Genomic DNA, 24,643 nt, shown 5'->3' with positions numbered 1-24,643 from the left:
TGCGTCGTGTCGCTCTGGGCCCGAATTACGTATTCCGTGAACTGAACACTCGTCTCTTAAAAGTACTTATTTGGTATTACGTGATACGTGAACGAATAGCTGCTATCGAAATTCGGTATTATGTGTTCAGTGAACGTACACAACAAATCGTAAACGTCAAAAAATTTCATACGATAGCAAAAAGACGTTCGAGTGCATTTAAAATTGGTTGTAGTTTGAAAATTAAACGAATTAATTTATAGTTCTTACGTTTTAAATTTGTTTTTAAAAAAGTAAAGTGATCTTAGCACAACTAAAAAGGAAAAATTTATTAAACTGTGATCAATCTACAATTATATAAAGGAAAATTTCGAGATTAATAATGTTAAAATTATTTATAATATAAAATGTTTGTTTCCCCAAAGGACGCATCTAAATAAGCTTAATTATAAGCAAAAGGAGATGATGGGAGAATTTATGCAGCAGCACCCCAACCTGGCCAAAAATATCATACCAAATTGTGCCCAAGGGAAGGCCACATCTCAACGATTGTGGGAGGATCTATCTAAAAAACTTAACGCTGTAGGCCCACCTATGAAAGATGCAAAAATGTGGAGAAAGGTAAATCAAACAACCGATCGGAACACTCATCTGTTGGTATGATAATTTGTAATTCTGTGATATTTATTATTTGTAGGTATATGCTGACCAAAAATACCAAGCGAAGCGAAAACTAACTTTTAACCGGAGGTCAAAGTCTCGGACTGGTGGTGGACCATACGAGGAGAAATTGATAACATCGGCGGAGGAAAATATCATTGAAGCAAGCGGGTTAGAAGCGACGGTTGAGGGCCTGCAAACAGTGCAAACCTGGGGTAACATCTCGAAGGGTTCTTCTCAACACCTTTTTGAATCTCCAATCGAAGTAAGCAAGGACTTTGACGAGATTGAGTTTTTGCAGGAGGAGGAGAGATGCCTTCAGTTGAAATTGATACAAACAACCCAACAACTTCGACACGGAAGATCAGAGTTTCTGATTATGACATTGAAGAATATAACATCCCGTCCACTTCGAAGAGGAAGAGAAAAGTAGGTGAGGATGCAAAATTAACACTTTTGGAGCAAAAATTAAAATCCGCAAATGAGGCAAAGCTCAATATAGATGACAAGCTTGGCAGACTCGTGGAGATTCAAGAGCGGATGTTGCAAATCAAGGAGCGGACGCTACAGATCAGGGAAGAAAAACACAAACGTTTTTGTGCCCTGAACGATTTAGAAATAGAACTGAGGAAGCGGGACTGAAATCCATATTCCGATTCCGATTAAAGGGACCAAATCTTGTAAACTTGTGTTCATAAAAATAGCGACAATAATTTTTTCCATATTGATTTTATATAGTTTTTTTTTATAACTAGCGTACCCGGCAGACGTTTTCTTACACGAAAATTGTTTTTCCTACATTTAAAAAGTGAGCCCCATCTCCCCTCTTCACTCTCAATCCCAATCTCTTCTACTATATTTTTCTTCTTATTCTTGTCCACACCTTATTCCATTTATCTCTCTCCCATTCCAAAACGCACCCTACTCCCACATCTACTCAAACTCCCTGTCCCTCTCACTATCCCACTCCCATAACCATTCCTATTCTCATATCCACTCCAGCTCCCATCCCAATCCCACTCTCCAACCTCAATTTCTTCAGATATGGAATGCCCATACCAAATATTGAATACCTGTTCAAAATAATTTCGGAAATGTAGCGAATTAAAATGTTTCCTAAAGGGGGCGTGGAACCGCCCATACGTTCTGAGGCTGTACAAAGTTTGCCGGGTCAGCTAGTTATTAATATTTTTATTACATATATACCCAACAAGCAAAGTAAACGTAATGTAAATTTATAAAGTTTTCTCCAACAAACACTAAGCTTACAAAACGTTGATTTTTTGTTTACAAATTGTTTAGAATTAAGCTTGAAATAATCGAAACGGCTTACTTCTAAGCTTATAAATGTAAATTTATAAAAAAATTCGAAAAGAAAGCTTGTTATAAATAATTTCTCAAAACTTTTTATAAATTTTAATTTTTATTTCAATCATTTCAATAATATTAAGAAATACATATGTGTATGTAAATTTACATATGAATTAATTCTGAATTTCATGCATATATTAAATAAATGGCCGCATTTCGAATAAGTTGTAGGAGAATCCAGGAAACGGTTTAAATGCAGCCATTCCCTCTCATGAAAATAATTTTAATTTTCAAAGTTGAAAAATATTGGCAAATAGTTCTGCCGTCTTTTTTGTAAACATTTACAAATTTACTTTCACAGCTAATTTACATATCAACGTTTCGTCACAAAATTTATAAAATGTTTTCTGAAAAAAAAAACATATATATATTTAATATTGGAATCGTTTAACACAACAAGTTTACTTTAAATTACTTTTCAAAACATTTACAGAAATGCCTGTTGGGTATGTATATAAGAACTGAAATTAAAATGTTGAACCCTATTTAAATCTTGAACGAAAAAATGTCCATAGTTTTAATGGATAGTATTTATTATATAAATATATATATACATTTATTGAATACAAAAAATTGATTGAACTCCAGTCATATTTGTTTTTTAGTATAGTTATTTTTAAATACTATAAATTTAGTTATAATAAATAAAAAATAAATAAAATTAATACGTTAATAATAATAATAATAAATAAATAAAATTAATACGTGAATGAAAATAGCAAATCTTTGGTTGCATTATAAATATGGACGATATTTACTATCAGATCGTCATTACGCTGTTTTATTGTTTGAATTTCCTTTTCTTGTGGCTGAACCTTAAATTTCAGGTCCTCTCGTGCAGCATCTGATTGTATAAGGTCTTCTTTCATTCGATCGAGCTATCGGCGAAGTTCACAATAACGTACAGAACCAGCTTGAACTGGACCCAGTGATACACGATCATTACCAATTTGAGCAGTTTTATTTTCCAACCGATGAACTTCATCCTGCGGTTTATTAATCTCTTGTTGTATTTTAGATTTTTCTTCTATGAGTAATAAAATCTGTAAAACATGAAATTTAAAAAAATAAAATTTTTTAAGGAAAACTCTATTCCACCAAATACCTTTTTATCAGATTCAAAACACTTTTGAGCCAAAGCATCTCTTTCTTCCTGCAATATTTTATAATCGAAATTAGCTATACTTGACGAACTACGAGATGAACACTCTCCATGCCAAGTTGACTCAAGATCTTGCAGTGCTCGCATTATATTAGCTTGAAGTGATTCCACTAAGCACGTTATTTGTCGTATATTATCTGCTTGGCAGTACAATTTACTGCGCAACCTAGTATAAGCTGTAAAAAACGCTCGAGCAGGAACGCAGGATCACATTTTTCGGAAATACGTTGAGCATCAGGTTGAGGAAAATCTGCTAATGAATAACCTAATACATCGTTGTAATAATCATGTACACCTTCAATAACTTTCTTTAAATTGCTCATCCTCAAGTTCAAGTGGATAGCCGGAATCACCTTATTAAATGAAAGTAGAGAATAAATGCCCATAGTTCATACTAGTTGACTAAAAAATACATACCAAGTAACCACGAATTATTGTTAGAATTTATTTCAAATTTCTCTTCTAGCATTATTATTTGTTCTGAATGCTTCCATACAAAGGAATCATGTGCAGCCCCTCCATATCTAGCATTTATTGCATTAATTTTGTATTAGTGATCGCATATCTGCAGAAAGATACGTTTTTATACGGATAAAATAATTCCTTCGATCGTTATATTCTTCGAAGTTTATATTTAACTTACAATCATTACATTTAAACTATGAAATCCCTTACGATTAAAAAACATATGTTCGTTTTCGCTGGGTTTCTGCAGGCCAATATGGGTACCGTCAATACATCCATTTACTGTAGGAGGGAAAAGTTTAGGCGTATCCAAAAAAATGTATTTCATTTTCTCACCTCGTGGTATCTTATACTTCTCGTAGAACCATTCCATACAGCCACTCAAACTCTCCAGTGTAAAAGGGATATGTTCTGCACATAGATTTCTTTCTATTTCAGTCACTACTATGGTGCTCAATTTTGAAACCAAGCTTTGACTCATTCCCATAAGGTAATCGTCCCCTACCGCCCGCTGGTAACTGCCACTTCCAAGAAATGAAAGCGTTACTGCCAACTGGAGGATGGGCGGTGCAGCTGCTGAGGAATGGCAATTGAAATTTGTATTCCTCAGGACATACTTAAATGCTGCTTTATTAAGACGAAACCTTTTAATGAACCTAAAAATTAGCCAGTTATATAAACGATTCGGTAACAATTCGCAAATGTTCAAGTTATAGTGTAAGTATAAACGAACTTACGCATTTTCAGACAAAGAAAGAGGATTGCTTTTGGCTCTTAGCTGCCGTCTTACAACCTTCTGGTCATGCCCATCCACGTCTTCGTCGGAACTTTCTAAACAGAAAAGTAGCTCCGGCTCCATGTTTTCAACTCTAAAAAACTACAACGTTAGTTTCCTTGGCATTTCTTCGAGTGATAGAGCTTATTGGTTAGGGTGAAGTACTGTTATAACAAAAACTAGAAATTATCAACATCTGCATCCCTCCTGTCACCTGCTGCCCCCGTGTATACCACCCTGAAATCAGCGCACTACTCACCGGAGAAAATTGCATAATTGTAGGCAGGGCCCACCACGATCTATGGCATTCTGATCTACAGAAGAATTAAACAAGGGGTACCACAGGGTGGTGTCCTATCCACACTTGCACAATAATGACCACAAGCCCAGGCCCACACATCGATCTCTCCAGTTATTTCGCCTTGCCAAACCTGATATTGTCACCGACCAAAGCATCGGCGACCTTATTTACAAAATGGACGCGCCAAATGTGGGCCACATTCAACATCCACGATGATGGCATTACGTTACCGGGTGCCTTACACCAAAAAATTTGGGAAGAATGCAATTGTAATTGTTCCTAATATATATAGCGTCATAATAAAATCTTAAAATCGCTTACCGACATCACTTGGGGTAAAGACAAAAAACGTTTGGCCGGGCGCTTGCATGCTACGCGTTCCCGATATGGTCGCCCAGCCTAAAGGTTACTCACTGGAAGAAAATACAGGCCTGGCAAATCACTGCCCTCAGAACCGCTACGGGCTGTCTTCTTATGTCCCCAGAACACCACTTAAACAATGAGGCGAGAGTACTCCCCCATTAGGCACAGAAATGAAATGCTGAACAAACTGTTTCTGTTGAATATCAATCTCAACAGACATCTGATTGAAGAGGCCACACCGCCAGGGGCTTATGAAGTCATCTCCGCAAGCATTATGAGGAAATACGGCACCTGAGAACACAACCGTATGAAGCAAAAAAGCACAAGCAGATCCTCAGTGATTTACACAAACAGGCGTCGGACCTCTATGCCAGGAATTGTCCGGCGAGCCCAGTTCTTAAGGAAAAAACCCAGAACTCAAAGAAGAGGAAGCACACTCCCTGGCTCAACTTCAATTAAATACTGTAACATGTTGAACTATCCAGATTCAACCCCGACATTAATAATGTATGTCCTGCTTGCAGAGTTTCCCTACATGACACCAAACATCTATTTGATTGCAATGTGGAACCAACGCCTCTAACACCCCTCACTCTGCTCCACCCCTGTTGAAACTGCAAGTTTCCTAGGACTCCCGTTAGAGCCTATTGATGACAATTTGTGAGTGGTCGCACCTAGTGGATGCGGCGAAGCCCTGCTACAACAACAACAAACACGTAAAGGAAGCCTAGAGTACCGGTTCTTCGAACACTTATAAAAATTGTTGGTAGATATATACGACATCATGACACTGCTAATACGCGTCCAAAAATATCGAAAGAGGTGTCAAACGACGCGTCTTGATATCAGTATTAATAATCCGAATCCGGAAAAGACAAATTTTAAGTCGTTCAAAAGATATTAACGAAACACCGAAAAATTACCGACGGATCCCTCCGAAACCGGGGGTGAGATCCACAGTATTTTTACGCAGAACACCTTTCCGCATTGGCGGCCTTCCGCCCCGCTTATAAAAAATTACCCTGGGTGGCTCCAACACCGGTTTGGACACCAAAATTATATCCGCCAAAACACTTATGTTCACAATTTTTTTTGTGGGTACACCAACATTACAACAACCACATGAAAATCGCCAACTTCAACTGCAAATATCTCCGGACAGAGAAAAAATTTGTCTTTTCCGGTTTCGGATTATTAATACCGATATCAAGTCGCGTCGTTTGACACCTCTATCGATATTTTTGGACGCGTATTAGCAGTGTCATGCTGTCGTATAGAATTACCAAATTGTTGTCATCTTTATTACAATAACGAATAATTTACAAGGCTGCTAATATACTTTCAAATACATCGTGAGGTGGAAAATGACGCACCTTGACCCCTCTATCATTGATCAGAAGGCGAAAAAGACATATTTTGAGTCTATCAAAAGATATTCACGAAAAACCGAAAAATTACCTATATTGCACACCTATATGCATGGGCGGGATTCGGCCGCGTTTATACAATACTACCCCGGCAGGTATTACACCTGTTTGGGGTCAATATTAAAGCCGTTCAAACCCGTTTATACACATTTTTTTTTACGTGAACAACATGTTGTTTGACGCCACTTCCGATATTGTTTGACGAGTATCAGCAGTCGAACCCTGTTGCAAATTGTCACATATACAAATTACATATAACAAAGAGTACATATATCTTTATTATATGCCTTAGGGGAATGTATTCCAGCATAAGCGGCACAGATTGGAATCTTCCCGCAAGTACAATTGTCTGGACAAACTACTTTTCGTTCCGGTAATTCTATACGACAGCATTACACTCTTATTACACGTCCTAAAATATTGAGAAGGGTGTGAAAAAACTCGTTTTAGATCCATGATCGCGAATCTGAAAACGGAAGCTGACAAATTTTCCTTTGAGATTGGCACAAGTTGTTTTATTATTTTAATGGTGAATGTGTCATTCTGCCGTATAGAATTGGACTAAAATTCCATTCGTGCACTATTAACGATTTCGGACAATATTACTTTATTGAATTCAGTAGGTTTAAGTAAATTAAAATTGGTCCGAGCAAAAACTAGAAGCATCAGTAAAATGAAAACTTTAACTTTGGCAACTAGGAGGAACTCTCTTCCACCTCTTTTTTATATTTATTATTAATTGTGCACTCATCACTAGAATTACCTGTGTTAATTTCTTTGTAAGCACTTCTTTTCCCCTTTTTTCCTTGTAAAAGTTGCTTTCCACAATGTAAATAAATAATTTTTCTTATTTACAATTAGAATATGACATTTAACTGTCAAAATACCTATTACAAATCACCATTCAATCTATTACTGCCTGTCATAAATTACGATACGTTACTGAACGTACCTCATAATACCAATATTGCCATTCGTACGATCAGTCACGTAATCTTTATTCGTACGATTGCCGTTTCGAACACGGAATATGTAATTCGAGCCCCCAACTTGTTCAATTGACCGGGTCTCTCAAATGAACAAGTGAACTAGATCTTCGATTTCGGTTCTATTTGTTCTTTTAGTTCGTTTTATCTAATGTTATTCTTTCTCTCTTCTCGTTCGCGAACATTGTAAATTCATACATACATAGTGAGCACGAATGTCAATGATGCCACTTACGCTAAAGATATGTGTGGTCATCTTTGTGTGTGGCACTGCTACAACAATATATGTATGGACTATTTATGAAAAACATGTTTTGTAAGAAACTAATTATTGCATTTATTAAACTTGGAAAGTTCATATTTACAATTTGTGTCTGTACTCTTTCAATTTCCTGGATCTTCCGAAATTTGTAACTTTTTGAAGTTAATTATACATATATATATTAACTTATTTATTCATAACACATTTCAATATACCTACACAAAGCATTGCTGCATACACACCCCCATCTATACTTGTTGGCTTTTTTCGCGGGTGCGAGCAGCACTGAACAAATTTGCGTGAAAAAAAAAGAAGAGATGAACAAAAAGAACAACTTGTTCGTTCATGAGAAAAAGAACGAAAGAACCGAATCTCGGAAATGAACGAAAAAGCACAACTCTATTGCACGTTCTCACAAAACTAACACATTAATGCTTGTCAACAACGTCGGCCACGATCACATAGACCAGCTGTCAAGCGAAAAAATCTAAAAATTTTGATTTTCATAACGCGAAGCCGACAACAAATACGTGTGAGCACAACATCGCCCGATACGCACACAACTACACGTTGCTAGGTAACCATCAAGCAAATTTTGTGCGTTGCATGGAGCAACGATACAAGGTGGCAGCATGGAACAGCTGATTATAAACTTTTTGTATTTGATTTGATACATCAACTTCCGGTGCAGTACGATTTTGATATTTGTCCATCGAATTTACAAAAACAAAGTACATGGAATTTTTATTTATGTTTGTAGGTATGTCACCATGCTGCCACCTTGTATCATTCCGCTATGGTGCGTTGCCCGGCAGCTTAAAAGATGCTGTGACTTCAAAGCAAGTTTGGAATGCTTTGAAAAATCTTTTTGAAGATACGGGTTTGGATAGGCGTATAGGTCTATTGTAAAAGCTTTGCAGCGTGCAATTGGTGTATTGTTCAAGTGTTGAGTAATACGTAAGCAAAGTTATATCTGTTGCACAGAAGCTTAATGATGTTGAGTTTATTGTGAACAATGAATGGGTCGGAAGTCTTTTATTGAAAGGATTAGGTTAGGTTGAACTGGCCGTTCCATGAGGACATCACATAGACTGATTGAGTCCGTAGTGTTACCAGAAGTTTCTTTTAACGACCAAACTGAAAAACTCTATCAAAAACCAGGACCTATGTTATAAAATAACTCCATCCTCTTGGCAAATACTAGAAGCTTTCTAGGACTTAAGCCACTTGCTGCTTCTAGATCTGACAGCTGTATCACTCCTAATAGCTGGAGTCTTAGCCTGGCAAGTGCAAGGCACGAGCACAGAACGTGCTCGATCGTTTCCTCCTCCAACCCGCACTTCCTATATCTGCTATCACTGACCAAGCGTAATTTAAAAGCATGTGACGCCAGAAGGCAGTGTCCAGTCAGAATACCCGTCATGAGTCGACAGTCCTCTCTTTTTAATGATAGAAGCAACTTTGTTAGTCTAAGGTTGTAAGACCTACACATAATTTTCGACACTTTACAGCCTCGCGCTTGAACCCACGCATTTCCCGCTTCCCTTCGCTTAATCTCGCCCAGTCTAATTGGAACGTATACGGAGCAAGCTTCAAGGGATGCGCCCTTTTTAGCTAGTTCGTCTGTTTTTCATTCCCATCTAGTCCCATATGCCCTGGGACCCAATATAAATGTATGCTTCTCCCTGCCCCGATTCTCTCCAGAGACTGCTTACACTCTAACACGCATTTAGATGTTGTGCTATTCGAGATTATTGCCTTATTGAAAGGATTACCTGACGAATACAATCCTATGATTATGAGTATAGAAAGCAATGGTAAAACTATTATTAAGCTATTGCATAGATTTTATAGCGGGCTTGGCGACTAAATCAAAAAAAAACCGTAACGGATATTTTTCAAAAAAGGTTTGAAAAGGTTCGAAAAAGTTCGGTGTTAGCAATAGGCCAAATGCATAAAATGGGATCTATATCATAAAGTTAAAGTTAAAGTGAAAGTTAAAGTTAAAGTTAAAGTTAAAGTTAAAGTGAATGTTAAAGTTAAAGTTAAAGTGTTAAAGTTAAAGTTAAAGTTAAAGTTAAAGTTAAAGTTACAGTTAAAGTTAAAGTTAAAGTTAAAGTGAATGTTAAAGTTATTGATAATATGCAATAGCTTTACCGCGGCAGTCCCCGAGTGCCACACGTCCTTTTTTTTATCTTATTTATTTATTTAGAAATTTCATGGTAGGAAACAAAAAATAAAGAAGGATAAACTATGTTGGGTTAAATGTGATGGCATTGGTCACTTCGCATCGAAACGTACAAAAAAAAAAAAGTAAACGATAAGAGCATTACTAATTTTGCTGCATTTCGTGCCCAGCATTCTACCATTGAGTGGTATATAGATAGTGGAGCTACGGATCACATGACAGCAGATGTAACGCTTTTTCAATAGATGGGTAAGTTTAGTGGCAAGATTAAAACAGCCAATGGTAGCAATCTGGAAATAGAAGGAAAGATGACGTTAAGTTAGAGGGATCTTTGTGGCTCGCTTATGAAATACAAATATATGACGTTTTGTATGTTCCAGGATTAAATGCAAATTTGTTGTCGGTTAAAAAGCTATTGGAACAAAACAACAATGCAATATTTGATAAACAGGGTTGCAAAATTATCAATTCAGCAGATAATGTGGTAGCGACGGCGAGTTTTTCCAACGGGTTGTTCAAGTTGAATATTACAAATGAAAAATACGTATTGTACACAAAGAGTGAGTCATATGAAATTTGGCAAAGGTGTTTTGAATATTTGGGATTAGATACCATGAAGTTATTAACAAAAGGATATGTGGATGTTATTCAGTTTGAAGGTGAACAGACAAGAAGAAGACAGACACAAGAAGTTTAAACAACGTGACATCAGGACGGACAAGGCGACAGCTGTTTCGATTATACCTTGTAAATCTCTTCAAAGCCTTTTCTCCCGGGAGTGGGAGTCGAACTCGCACCCCTACGATAGTTGAAATGGTTGTAAACGCATTCAGCTACGTCATGCCTGTTGTGAAGTCTTTCCCAATTGCCTTCTTTTTGCATATTTTAATCTTTTACACATTGCATACTTCGTATGCAATTATGTGTTAAAGCTATGCTTGGTACGGCGGTTTTCAAAGAAACTTTGGTTTTGTTGCTGTTTTCGTTCTATTTATAGAACTACAACGAATTAACCAATTTTGTCTGTTTGTATGATTTTTAATAATCGGGGATTGCCCATATTGCTTTTTTTTAAATGTATGAAAACATTTATTTGAAGCAATTTTTTTAATTTTATAATTTATTTAATAATTTGGGAAACATTTAAACAACGTGACATCAGGACGGACAAGGCGACAGCTGTTTCGATTATACCTTGTAAATCTCTTCAAAGCCTTTTCTCCCGGGAGTGGGAGTCGAACTCGCACCCCTACGATAGTTGAAATGGTTGTAAACGCATTCAGCTACGTCATGCCTGTTGTGAAGTCTTTCGCAATTGCCTTCTTTTTGCATATTTTAATCTTTTACACATTGCATACTTCGTATGCAATTATGTGTTAAAGCTATGCTTGGTACGGCGGTTTTCAAAGAAACTTTGGTTTTGTTGCTGTTTTCGTTCTATTTATAGAACTACAACGAATTAACCAATTTTGTCTGTTTCTATGATTTTTAATAATCGGGGATTGCCCATATTGCTTTTTTTTAAATGTATGAAAACATTTATTTGAAGCAATTTTTTTAATTTTATAATTTATTTAATAATTTGGGAAAAATTTAAACAACGTGACATCAGGACGGACAAGGCGACAGCTGTTTCGATTATACCTTGTAAATCTCTTCAAAGCCTTTTCTCCCGGGAGTGGGAGTCGAACTCGCACCCCTACGATAGTTGAAATGGTTGTAAACGCATTCAGCTACGTCATGCCTGTTGTGAAGTCTTTCCCAATTGCCTTCTTTTTGCATATTTTAATCTTTTACACATTGCATACTTCGTATGCAATTATGTGTTAAAGCTATGCTTGGTACGGCGGTTTTCAAAGAAACTTTGGTTTTGTTGCTGTTTTCGTTCTATTTATAGAACTACAACGAATTAACCAATTTTGTCTGTTTGTATGATTTTTAATAATCGGGGATTGCCCATATTGCTTTTTTTTTAAATGTATGAAAACATTTATTTGAAGCAATTTTTTTAATTTTATAATTTATTTAATAATTTGGGAAAAATTTAAACAACGTGACATCAGGACGGACAAGGCGACAGCTGTTTCGATTATACCTTGTAAATCTCTTCAAAGCCTTTTCTCCCGAGAGTTCAACTCCCGAACTCGCACTTCTACCATAGTTGAAATGGTTATAAACGCATTCAGCTACGTCATGCCTTAGTTGTTGTAAAGTTTTTCCCAATTGCCTTCTTTTTGCATATTTTAATCTTTTACATATTGCATGCTTCGTAAGCAATTATGTGTTAAAGCTATGCTTGGTACGGCGGTTTTCAAAGAAACTTTGGTTTTGTTGCTGTTTTTGTTCTATTTATAGAACTAAAACGAATTAACCAATTTCGTCTGTTTGTATGATTTTAATAATCGGGGATTGCCGCCGTACCAAGCATAGCTTTAACACATAATTGCATACGAAGCAATATGTAAAAGATTAAAATATGCAAAAAGAAGGCAATTGGAAAAAACTTTACAACAACTAAGGCATGACGTATGTAGCTGAATGCGTTTATAACCATTTCAACTATCGTAGGAGTGCGAGTTCGACTCCCACTCCCGGGAGAAAAGGCTTTGAAGAGATTTACAAGGTATAATCGAAACAGCTGTCGCCTTGTCCGTCCTGATGTCACGTTGTTTAAATTTTTCCCAAATTATTAAATAAATTATAAAATTAAAAAAATTGCTTCAAATAAATGTTTTCATACATTTAAAAAAAAGCAATATGGGCAATCCCCGATTATTAAAAATCATACAAGAAGTTTGTGTTTTCTGTTCAATGGGCAAACAACACCGTATTAGTTTTCCATAAGAAGGATCAAGAGCATCGAAACTACTAGTTATTGTGCATTCGGATGTTTGTGGGCCTTTAGAGGTTAAGTCGATAAAAGGAAACCGATATTTCTTAACTTTTATAAATGACTATACTCGAAAAGTTTAAGTTTATTTCCTTAAGTCAAAGTATGATGCTCTGGATTGCTTCAAAGGATTTAAAGCAGAAGTGGAGAACCAACAGAATACTCATATAAAGATCCTACGAACTGATAATGGAAAAAAGTTCATGAATCGTCATACACCAAACCACAGTTCCTTATAGTCCGGAGGAAAATGGCTTGGCAGAAAAAATGAATCGTACTTTAATGAAAAGGGCGAGGTCGATGCTGAGCGATGCTAATCTACCGACCTCCTCATAAATTGTTACATAAACCGCCAGAAGAATTGTAGTCATGCTGCACATTCATGCTTCACACTCTTCGTCAGAAATTTTGGATCCTAAGCGGGCGAAGTTTGGTTAAGCAATGTGTTGATGCAAGCACGGTTTGCAGGAGCCATAAGCATAAAATGAGGAATCATCGAATGACGTCTTTATCAACGCGTTATCTCCGCGCCACCCTTTTCGATATCCGGCGTGGACTACTGTGGCCCATTTAATATTCGTATTGGCTCGCAATCTGTCCGTACAGTCAAGAAAACATTTGCTGGAATCATTGTATATACATCCACCAAGACAGTAAACATCGAGCTGACAGATTCGCTTTCCACGGCAGCCGGTTCTATGTACCGGAGCGAATCGGGATTTTTTCCCTACCAAGGGCTGCCATTTCAGTGTAACCCCGTTTAATTTGTTGCGTTTCTCCCACAAGTTGTTATCCTCAGAGCAGCTCCTTGCAGCTGGACTGCTCCATACCCTCCTGCTCCGGAAAGGTATTGAACCTAATCCTGGTTCCAGGCTGTTGTTCTGCTGCATATGTCGGAAAAGGATTTATCTCAGACGGTGCCAGTGTGTCACGTGTAAACGATGGTTACACCCTTCGGGTTGTTCTGGGTTAGAACCCAACGTTCGTCGCCCCCGAAATTTCTACAAAAATTTTGTGGTTCCCTAGTGTTCACGCCTAAGGACGTCCCGCGGTTCACTCTCAATCTTACTTCTGCCACCCAGCAGGTCACGTCAACTGTCCCCTGTTGCTCAAGCCAAACGGCGCCTCCACCTAACGCGGCAGCTGCAACTCATCACTACAATCTACGTAGCATGGACAGTAGCATTGCCGAGCACCAACTTTTACCCCCGTCTATTGCCTCCTTTTCCGACACGCGCACTCTCGTAAGAAGGAGTCATCAACTCCTAGTCCCCCACACCGTGTGTTCGGTATGCCAGCTTAGAATATTTACGATCGCGACATCGATCCAATGCAGTTCATGCCTTTGCCGATGCCACCTTCTCAGATACTCTGGGCTTAGAAACGGCAACCGTCCGACCGGTACATTCTTTGCACCGTGCTGCCAAAAACACAAGTACCAATTCATCTACACCAGGTACTCCAGCAGAAATCGGACAGCACACTCGACAAAGCCTATATCATTCAGGGCGCATTCACCCATCTCTGAATCCCAGAGTGACGACTGCCCCCCGATGCACTTCAGAATTCTGCAACTTAATTGTAGCGGGTTAACCGGAAAGATCGCAGAGATAGTTGACTACATGAATAAAAATAATATCCGTATAGCCTCAATTCAAGAAACAAAGCTAACTGTCAGATCGGACCTCCGAAATTGCGATGGCTACAATATTCACACGCAAGATCGCCCAAGGGGTAATGGTGGTGGCCTTGCCTTTATCAACCATCACACCGTGCAATATAGCCTATTTCAACCTAACACCAATCGCAGGGATAATACCTTAGAAAGTCAAGGCCTAACCATCCGGTCAGGCTATGTTAACCTAGAAAAAAAATAACATCTATATTCCTCCTGCCGCCTGCTGTCCAAGTGGCTATCGCTCTGATATCAGTACGCTACTCTGTGGCGAAAACCGCCTTATCTTTGGCGATTTCAACGCTCATCATGACCTCTGGTATTCCAGCTTGGGAGTCGACAGCAGAGGCAGGCAGCTAGTAGAGAAAATAGACAATACGAATTTCTGCACGATAAACGGCGATGCCCTATTGGGAATCAAGGACAACCATTAAGTAAGTTATCATACAAGATCTGATTATCAGAGCTACTCAATATGCTCTTAAAATTTCAAGCCGTCTGGAAGGAGTTCAACAAACACTGTGACACGAGAAGTTTATATAGAACAGGTAACCTTGAGCAACATGACTTGTAATAGATTCGTTGATACTCTTAGGCAGTGATAGAACGATACGAGTACCGAGTGAGTAGTATCGATACTTTTTTTTTCGTACTCGATGCTTTTTTCCAAGTACTCAGTAAAGTATCGATACTTTACCTCGATACTTTGCCAAGTGCTGGCGGTCTACATATTTAAGATCAAGAAATTTCAGTCCATTAACACCATAACTTGAGCATAAACTGAGATCGTCGACGATGTAGTATAAGTTTTGCATTTAACTTAAACCGACTTTTTGATAATAGTGGAATGGGAGACTATTTCTGCACATGGTGGTAAAATAAATGTATGTGTTTGTTGTCCGGAATAACTAACTCCAACCAGGGCCGAATTAACAGGTAGGCAGAATAGGGAGTTGCCTGGGGCCCCCGAAAAATTAAAAATACTTCTAAAATTTTCTTACAAACATAAAATTCTAGAGAGTGAAAGAAAAATATAATCAGAAATGAAAATACATTTTACTCAAATAAATAAAACTCAATTGACCGCATTCAAAAGGCGACGACCGACAAACTAGACAAGGTTCCTAAAAAGGACATTTCCGACTCATTTGACAAATTGAATGATCGTGCAAAGAAGTGTATTAAAGTGAAAGGAGAGTATATTGAATAATAAAAAAGGTTTATAACTTTTCTTCAGTTGGAAGGTCATACTGGTGAAAGTCTAGCAAATCAAAATTTAAAGTTTCTTATTGAAGACTGGTTTAGATATTAAACATTGTAGAGGACAATAATATGACAACGCATTAAACATGTCCGGAAATTATAAAGGTGTGCCACCAAGAATATTGAGTTTGATTGAGAATGCGATATATGTTCCCTGTTCCGCGCATTCCCTTAATTTGGTTGGAGAGCATGCTGTGAAGTACTGTTTTTATGCAGTAGATTTTTTCGCCATTATGCAGACATTATATAATTTTTTTCCGCTTCCACCTATCTTTGGGGCGTATTAAAAAATAAAATGCAGTTTACAATTCATTTAATATCATATTAGAGACTCTAGAAATCATTGCTGATGATGAATCACAAAATACTGATACTCGTTATGAGGCGACGTGTATCGCGAATAAAATGCAAAAATTCGAATTTGTTTTCATGTTGATTTTATGGAACTCTATTTTGACTGCTATGCGTTCAGTGAGAAAGTCATTGCAAAGTGAAACAGCAGATTTGCAAACGTGTGGTTTTTTGTACAGATTGTTAGAAAGGAGTTTAGTTTCATTCCGTGAAAAGTTTAATGATTTCGAGAAAAAACAAATAATTATTACCTGGTGTAGGTTATATAGAAATCGTAAAACGTACTCGTCGTAGAAAAAACCAACCTAATGACGGAAATGCTCCAGAAGTCCAGAAGTAGAATTTTTGCCTCGCAATGATTTTAGGACACAAGATTTCCTCGAAATTGTCGACAGTGAAATCAAACGACGTGCGAAAGTGTATATGGACCCCCAAATTGATGGTTGCCTAGGGCCCCGTTGAGGGTTAATTCGGCCCTGAATCCAACAAAATTATGAAGAGTTGGTAACTCCATAAAATTTCAATATATTTTAACTTGTCTTGCAATAACTATATGGATGTAGTTAGCACCTTTTATAGCATCATATATTGGTCGAAAAATGGTCGAAATCAGATTATATACACGCCTACTTTCAAAAATGGGAAAAAGAAACAATGCTTTAGCAAATACTGATGAAGTGGTGAAACTTGACGAGGGGATAATAAAAAAGTTACGATATACAATATAAATTTATTACAATTTTTTAAAATTGGCGTGGCGCCGCACACATTAAGCAGAAGAAATTTTAAAAATTTAGCAAACCGCCAAAAGCCGTCGATATCACTTTGCAATATGGCGGAAATACAGTCCTTTTGATTATATATAGATCCGATCAAAAGCGGATAAGGACAACGCCTACTTTAAAGAAAAGAGGCTTATACTTTTAATCTTAACACAATTTCCAAAATATATATGGTACGTAACAATACTACCAGTAAAAATAACCTTATCAAAACCTTTTGATACAGTCAGCCACGGCACGTTACTACAAGACTTGTAAGGGTGCCCCTTCCTCCTAGTCTCAAAAGGTGGACCGCAAATTATCTGTCTGGTCGGCAGGCTTCCGTGCAATACAGAAACGTAACATCTAAACCCAGAGGAACTAAACAAGTTTTGCCACAGGTGGTTTTCTATCCCCGTTTTTGTTTAACATCTACATATCGAAGCTCCCTTCGCCACCAGAAGGAGTTACCACTGTATCCTACGCCAATGACTGCACGATAATGGCTACCGGTCTCTTCCCACCCACCGATGAGCTATGTAATAAAATAAAGAACTATCTCTCTAATTTCTCAAGTTTTCGGTATTATGGAAACGATCTTTTTTATTCCGCGCTAAGGCAAATTTTAAGTAAGATTTTAGCAAAATCAAATTCCACAGCAAGAGCACAGTTCTTTGTACAAATTTTTATAAACTGTTTTAAAGTTCACATACATACTCATGTATTTTCTAGTACGAAAAACTCAAATTAACATTAAGTTTCAGAAGTAAGGGGGAAATAACGTTTTAAAATATCTTGAGCTTGCGTTAATAGCGGTTTTTTTTTTTTTTTTTTTGTGAATTGCGAACTGACCCATTTCAACACTTATCAAACAGGCCGAGGTCATCGTGAATTAGATTGGTGCAGAAATCACGGTACGCAAAATCACCCGGCGTAAAATAATCGGCCAAATATTTAGACTCAGACACCTCAGGATTATTACAGAATTTCAGTATATATTCTGTTTCTTGACTATATTTTAAATGAAATGTTTCCTAGCGCCCCCGTGATATAACTTTAGCGATGAAGATTTGGAGAATGTTTTACAAGGCGCGTGGCACTGTGGTATACGATAACATCTAACTAAGTTAAATCTATTCGATACTCAAATTTGTCGTTTCTGTGAGCTGGAGGATGAAACGCCGGTCCACATTCTCTGCGAATGCGTCGCTCTGGCAAGGCAGAGACTCTCCCATCTAGGTGGTTTGACTCTTAATCCCTATGTGATATGGAGTAAAGAGCCTGAAGAGGTACTTAGTTACATTAAAAGCTTCCACATACAGGTCTAGGCTGAAAGGTCATGCACAATAGATCTACGCAAAGGTCGCAGTGCTTCCAGGCCTTATAATAATAATACAATGCTCGGAAGTATATAAAGAAGACCTCGCTTGTTTTCTAGCTTTGAATGGAGAACTAAAAGTTTGGCAACAAATGACAGAAAATATCCCAGAATCTCTAGCAGTTATACATCAACGATGCTACGAAATATTAGAACTCGTTGTAAATTGCTGTGCACGTAAGTACCAGCACTACCGAGTAATCATTCTCCACCTTACGCCGCCACGGGACGGCAGAAGACCGTTTTAATGGTTTGGTTTAAATGCATATACATGAAGATATTGGGGGAAAAATGGTTCCTAATGAGGTGCTGGACATAATCAGCAAGTAAACTGTCTTTATTGCACCTATGTATATATTTTTTATTATTTATTCAATGAGTTGTGGTTGATTTTTTTTTTTTTTTCTCGTGCGACCTAGTCCACTTTAACACTCTAACTACCTCTTAAATGGTAATTTGGGGAATTTTTCCAAAGCGGTGACAACGAAACAAATATGTCGGCCTCTACCCCTTCAGGCAACTTACGTGGCAGTAATTGTTACTTACTTACTTATTAGACGGTGCATTTTGTTCTCGTGATTTTCAAATTGCGTCCCCACAACGGCAAATCGTTAATGAGAGGCAAGGCAACCTCCCACTATTTTGTACTTTATGCAAAACTATTATAATTGATGCTGCATTTTTTTTATTACTCTGTTGCCATTTCTAACTTTTCTTTTACTATTTTCTTAACAAATATCTCGTTTGCTCTTTTTCATGACGGTGTATGATGGCTACTTTTTCATTTGATTTGACATTAAACATAGAAAATTGCGAAAACAAAATACATGCAAAGTTATATTATTGTGCTTATTTTTTCTATTTTTATTATAGGGTTCTGAATACCTCGAAGGATACAGCATAAACATAACAAAGACCTATAAGAAATATATACAGTGTAAGCCAAAGCAACGGATATTTGCAGCAGAAGGTATTGGAGAAGCGGAGATGGAGCTACCAGTGCTTCATGAAGTAGACAACAATAACATCATCGAAGGAGCTGCAAGGAGTAGTCGCAGTTCGGCAGCCACAGATGTGCTCGGATTGAGCAAAGCTAACAGTTACAATAAAAGTTGGTCAACAACTTTTTGGTATGCGAGCGTATTTATCCTACTACAGCAACGGAAACATTGGCTAGTGATATAAAGCACCTACTGATTGCTAGTATTTCCATTTACATATTCTTCAAAACAGCTGCCCGACGCTAGCGTTATTTATTTAAAGTCCTCCACTGTAGCCCATTCTTAAATGCATTACTATGTAATTGGATAAACTTATCGTTTTGTTTGTTGCCTGAGCGTGTTGTAAGTTATTGATTATTTTTAGAATCCTAGATTTGTAATTTGTAGTCTTACAAAAACTATGAAAACTCAAAAACATACATACATACATACACATAGATGTGTACAAATTTATAAAGTAGCAATAATTGATACAATATATACATACAACAAAAACTATAAGCATTAAAATATCGGCGAAACTTTAATGGAAAGCAATAATTAGTTATCGAATACTCGTTTATGACTCGATATTATCATACATATATACATATAAACATACTCTCTCTAAGAGAACGCGTGTTTAGTGTGTAAAATCGTTACTTCGCATGTAATATTTTAAGATGGCGCTGAAAGATTACAGATATGTATACATATAATATAACTAAAAAAAACAAATAGATAAATAATGTTACTTGGTGTGCAAAATAGTCGTGAATTAGATTTAATTAGAAAAAACTTATCTGACATTAAACCATGAAAATATAATAATCAAAAGTGTATTTAATAAGTAGTATATTACCATATCTACAGACTATACTTTCATACTTTAATTGACAGTGGGCACGATTCATTTCCTTATCATATGAAAAAGGAGTGATTATGGCACCGAAATCTTTTTCTTAAGACTACGAGAGGTGCCAGATTTCGGCATTGCCTCCCTCGCCTTGGAGCACTATCAAAAATGAATGAACTATTACATAAGCGGATAACTCTTCGATAACAGACTGATAACTCGTCGCGAAAATTTCTCAACTTATCGTACACGAACAAAAGCGGCCCGAATTTTTTTTTTCATATTATCTTTCGTGAATGTAAATGCAAAATAGTATTTAAAATATTCACGTTCGCGTGAAAACCATTCCAAATAGTTTTGTCCAGTTTAATAACTTTGCTGAACGTTCGGTTAATTTGACTAACCACCTTACTTCCTGTCGGGCAGGCCCTCCTTGCCCCTACAGGTACTGTCGGACAGGTTCTCTTTAAATCACAAGGGATTACAAACCAATTGTATCATTTTTAAAATTCTGTTAAAATATTTTTATTTAAAAAAAAACTTCTACGATAATGCACCTAAAAAATATGTAGTATTTTAGTTTTTTATGAAACTACTCATTAATTCCATTTCGTTTTTTTATGTTATTTCAGTCATCTCCTTTATTTTACCCATTTTATTGCACTTGTTTTTTTTTTATTCCTTAGAATCGGTTACAAAAATTTAAGACTGAGTTGTCTCAGCCATGTACATATAAGAATAAGGCACTAGTAGGGATCAATTAAAGACCATTGTAGGCGAAAGAGATTCATCGTTGCTCACTCACTTAGGGATTAACCGCAAGGCTTTTTGCGGGGTGAAGCAAGTCTTTAAAAATATTTGCTACTCGAAAGTGTTGCTGATAACTTTCACGCCGCCTTTAATTTAAAGCCAAACATTTGCACACTTATGTACATACGTATGTGTGGATATGAATGTATAAAAGCCGCTTTTTTCTGCAAGCTAGTGGAAACAAAACGCCAGGTAGATTAGGGAATTGCACACAAAGCAACAACGCAAAGTAAGCTAGTTGAGTTGGCTAACCGGTTTGAGATGAAATCACTTAGCAACAGTCGACCAAAAGTAGAGTATTATTGTGAACTATTCGCTCGTTGTGCATACGTACGTACAGATAAACGCAAATAACAAAATAACAGCGTGGCGGAAAGGAGACATAGATACAAACAAACACACGCATTCCATGTATTTTGCTTTTGTAATTCTCTGGATTGCTGTCAAAATCGTACTGCACCAGAAGCATCAAACCACATAAAAATTGTACCAATTAGCTGATTTCTTTCCACCACCTCTATTGCTTCCCCAAGATAAAATTGTTTAGCTAGTTGCAGCGTTTTTCTCAAGCTCGCTTGCGCCTGTTTTTTTGAATAAGCCATAGTAAAAGTTGTTGCTTTTTAAAAGCAAGGATATGCTCATTGTATTTTTCCTCAATATTTGTAGTAAATTAAGCGCTATACACACAGATTTGTAGTACAGCAAAGATATGCCAGTTTCAAAGTATGAGTTAACACTTTTGAATTTAGAGATTTGTTTTGTCGGGGGTATCGTTTATTTTCTTCTATGCAACAAACGAACAAAGTTTTTTTTTATATGGGAGAATGTTAACAACGTCGAAATTGATAAGTACATACTTACTAGCTCAACGTTCACCACAAGCATAGTGTACAAGTACAAGTGTGTTGACTTCTTTCTGACAGGCACTCGCTTAAGTGAGCATAATGGGAAAATCTGGGTAGCCATTGTTGTCTCGATTGAAAACGGTCAATTAGGGTTCTGTGCAGAGACGTAAAAGATTGAAATAGGGTTTATGTAGTCACAAAAGTGTTGCTCCTATTCCACAGCATTTTAATTTTATATCATGGCGAGAAGTGTTCAGTTCAGAGTTATTGATTTTCATTAAAAGTTTAATTTATTGCGGAGGGTTACTCCTTTAAGTGTAAAAAGCTGAGAAAACGTAGTTTTTCAAATTATTGTGAAAAACTTTTTAATTTGAATTTCTGTACCCAAGTTCACTATATTTATGTAACACAAGAATCTGGAGGTCAATTCCTTAACTATGAAAAACTGAAAAATGTACACTTATTGAAAACTCATTTGCACACACAATTTACACTTTGAATTTAGTTGTGTTTTTATGCACAAAATTTTGAAACTTAAAACAAAATTTTCATTTGTCAGAAAAAATAAAGAAAAAACAGCCTAATGTCAAAAACCCTTATCGAAATACAAACAGGCTTGTTTGTTTTTAATGAACTACGTTGTATTTTTCTTTTATTTCGTTAGTTTTTTTAAATGTAGTCCACACACTTACACCAGTACTGAAACCTTATTGGCTCCCTCGACAAAAAATATAAGAGAAAATACAAGAAAAATACATAGAAAACAAAGTAGTGTCATATAGGAGTATGATTTGTTTGCACTTACAGCACCATTTTATTTGCAGGAGACTTTTAGAGCTACAAAAATTAAGGCGGATTTACACAGACGCTTTGGTTCTGTTGCATTCATTAATTCATCTGTCGGGCGAAGTATCGAAAAATTTACATAAATGCTTTGGTTGCGTGCCTACGCTTTGACAACGCCAGACGAAAAAAAATGAAACGACGTACGTTATCTTTGCTTTGAAGCGACCAAAGCGTTTATATAATTTTGCCCTTATGCATTTGTGTAAACAGCCTTAGAAGTGAAATTTTTCCATGTTACACGTGTGGCGCTTTATATTTTGACTCTAATTTAAATAAATTTTGCTTTCCGTATGTTTCCGCATTGTTGTAGGCTACAAATCTTCTAGTATTCTTATTTCCGCGGAAATATATGCAACTATTTCATCTGTAAATACTACAAAGTTTTATTAAACTATCAAATGCAACTCAGCTTGAAGTACTCTTGCGTACCAAAAATGCAACTCTAGACCTGAGATTTGCATCAGGTGAGCGAGGCTGTTTGTAGTTCTGACGTTTATCGCTTAGCTGACACACTTGTATAGGTACACTATGACCAAAAGAACTAAACGGTTTCGTTACGAGCTATAGTGATCGTCAAAACGCCATAACAGGGTGAACATTTTTGTCGGCTTATTTTTTGACAGTAAAGGCTCCATTACTGATACTTAGCATAGACTTGACTTGGCTTGCGAACTGTCACTTACAGTTCTGTTAAATTAACATTGCATGTTACTGATTACTCAAAACTTAACTTGACTTAGAAGTCTGTTGAATTTTGATTTTCTATGTAAGTTCTAAGTGACGTTTACATTTTGAGATACCATTTGTTTGTTTCCATTTCATTTTGACATTTGGTCATACAAATTGCCATTTATTTAAAAATAAATTTCAACGCTGATTATGATGCCAGGTTGTATGCGCCAAGTGGAGTATAATCGTGGCTAAGTTGCCAAGTTTACGCCAAGTCAAGTCAAGTCTATGCTAAGTATCAGTAATGGGAGCTTAAGGGTATGTTTTGCAGGAAAATCGGAAACTCAAACTTTACTATTATAGTACCTGGAAAATATAGTTTTGCGGCATACCACCTTCATCAAGTCTTCACGTCGGAATTACGCCAAAAGTTCTTAGTATGTGCAAACAATAAAATAGTGGGAAGGCCAGTTTTAATTGCTGCGTTCGAAGTAAATTTATTTGGTTCATTCACAAATTTTAAATATTTATTGTTAGTTCCTTAAAAGCGAGGTACACCGGACTTAAAAAAATTGTCTTTATGCATGTATGTCTGTATATTTTTAAATAATTATATCTGCACACTTGAGGCAAGATGTGAATAAACGATCTATTTATTTCTATATGTGTATATGCTATAGACTATTGTTAGAGATCTGGATTGTTAGTTACTAACTGGGAACATTTCCGTAAATTTTTTCACAGAACTTTTGTTCACAACCAGAGGTCGGATTCGTATGCGAATGCATGTTTTTTTTTTTTTTTTTTTTTTTTGAGGTCGTTGCGACTCCAGACCAAGTTACAAATTCGTTATGTGTAAGATGGATTAATATATCCGTGATATGTTTTGCATACGCATAAGGTAAGTGTCCCTAATTTTGTGGTAGTACGTTATTTCGTGGCATTTCGATTTTTTCTTCCAAACAAGGAATTGGGAGAGTGTTTCTTTAAACTGAAAATTTCATAATAAAGATTGGTTTTTACGGTATAATAATAGATATTTTACTAATTTTAATATTAAACCTAATATTAAATATCAAGCAATATAAAGTTGGAAGCTCGGAAAATGAGCCTGTTGTAAGGAGGCCTCTTAAGTAAAGTGTTAAGGAGTCCAGTGTATTTTGTTAAGCCTGTAAAAATTGTATCGGTAAACTTTTTTTTATGATGATAATTTTTTGGTATTTAGTGAACATTTCTTAAACGTTTCTATTACTGCAAAACTCATTGCAATATTTTTTTTAACTTTTTTTTTTAATATTTCCAACCCACGAAATTAGGGACACACTTTTTTTGTGATGCATCTAATCTCGTGGCACCCACTTTTATTAATCTATTCGTCAA

General features: G+C 36.6%; 2 protein-coding genes across 6 annotated transcripts in view; one reads left to right on the top strand and one right to left on the bottom strand.

Annotated features, from left to right (window-relative positions):
• olf413 (DBH like monooxygenase olf413) overlaps positions 1-23,192 on the top strand; it is a 945,383-nt gene extending 922,191 nt beyond the window's left edge. For 4 of the 5 annotated variants that reach the window (XM_067787443.1, XM_067787440.1, XM_067787441.1 and 1 more), the window contains one exon: positions 19,131-23,192. In XM_067787443.1, the coding sequence (XP_067643544.1) occupies positions 19,131-19,442 (312 nt within the window). In that variant the 3' untranslated portion in view covers positions 19,443-23,192. The remainder of the gene's footprint in view (positions 1-19,130) is intronic. The other variant, XM_067787444.1, reaches the window with a different exon arrangement.
• LOC137253290 (putative nuclease HARBI1) lies at positions 3,166-4,973 on the bottom strand. Its single transcript, XM_067789952.1, has 5 exons — positions 4,375-4,973; positions 3,974-4,293; positions 3,816-3,919; positions 3,590-3,737; positions 3,166-3,525 (listed from the first exon to the last, which is right to left on the bottom strand). Exons 1-4 carry the CDS (start codon positions 4,494-4,496, stop codon positions 3,723-3,725), a joined length of 561 nt encoding a protein of 186 aa, XP_067646053.1. The 5' UTR covers positions 4,497-4,973; the 3' UTR covers positions 3,166-3,525; positions 3,590-3,722.
• Positions 23,193-24,643: the final 1,451 nt, after the last annotated feature.

This window comes from Eurosta solidaginis, chromosome 5 (assembly GCF_040869045.1).
Source record: "Eurosta solidaginis isolate ZX-2024a chromosome 5, ASM4086904v1, whole genome shotgun sequence".
Lineage (NCBI taxonomy): Eukaryota > Metazoa > Arthropoda > Insecta > Diptera > Tephritidae > Eurosta > Eurosta solidaginis.
This window is presented reverse-complemented; position numbering and strand designations above follow the sequence as displayed.

Coding starts and splice junctions, on each gene's coding strand:
- LOC137253290 (XM_067789952.1), bottom strand. CDS start 4,496: ATGGAGCCGGAGCTACTTTTCTGTTTAGAAAGTTCCGACGAAGACGTG. Junction 4,294..4,374: donor CTTTCTTTGTCTGAAAATGC/GTAAGTTCGTTT, acceptor GCTAATTTTTAG/GTTCATTAAAAGGTTTCGTC. Junction 3,920..3,973: donor GAAGTATAAGATACCACGAG/GTGAGAAAATGA, acceptor TCCCTCCTACAG/TAAATGGATGTATTGACGGT.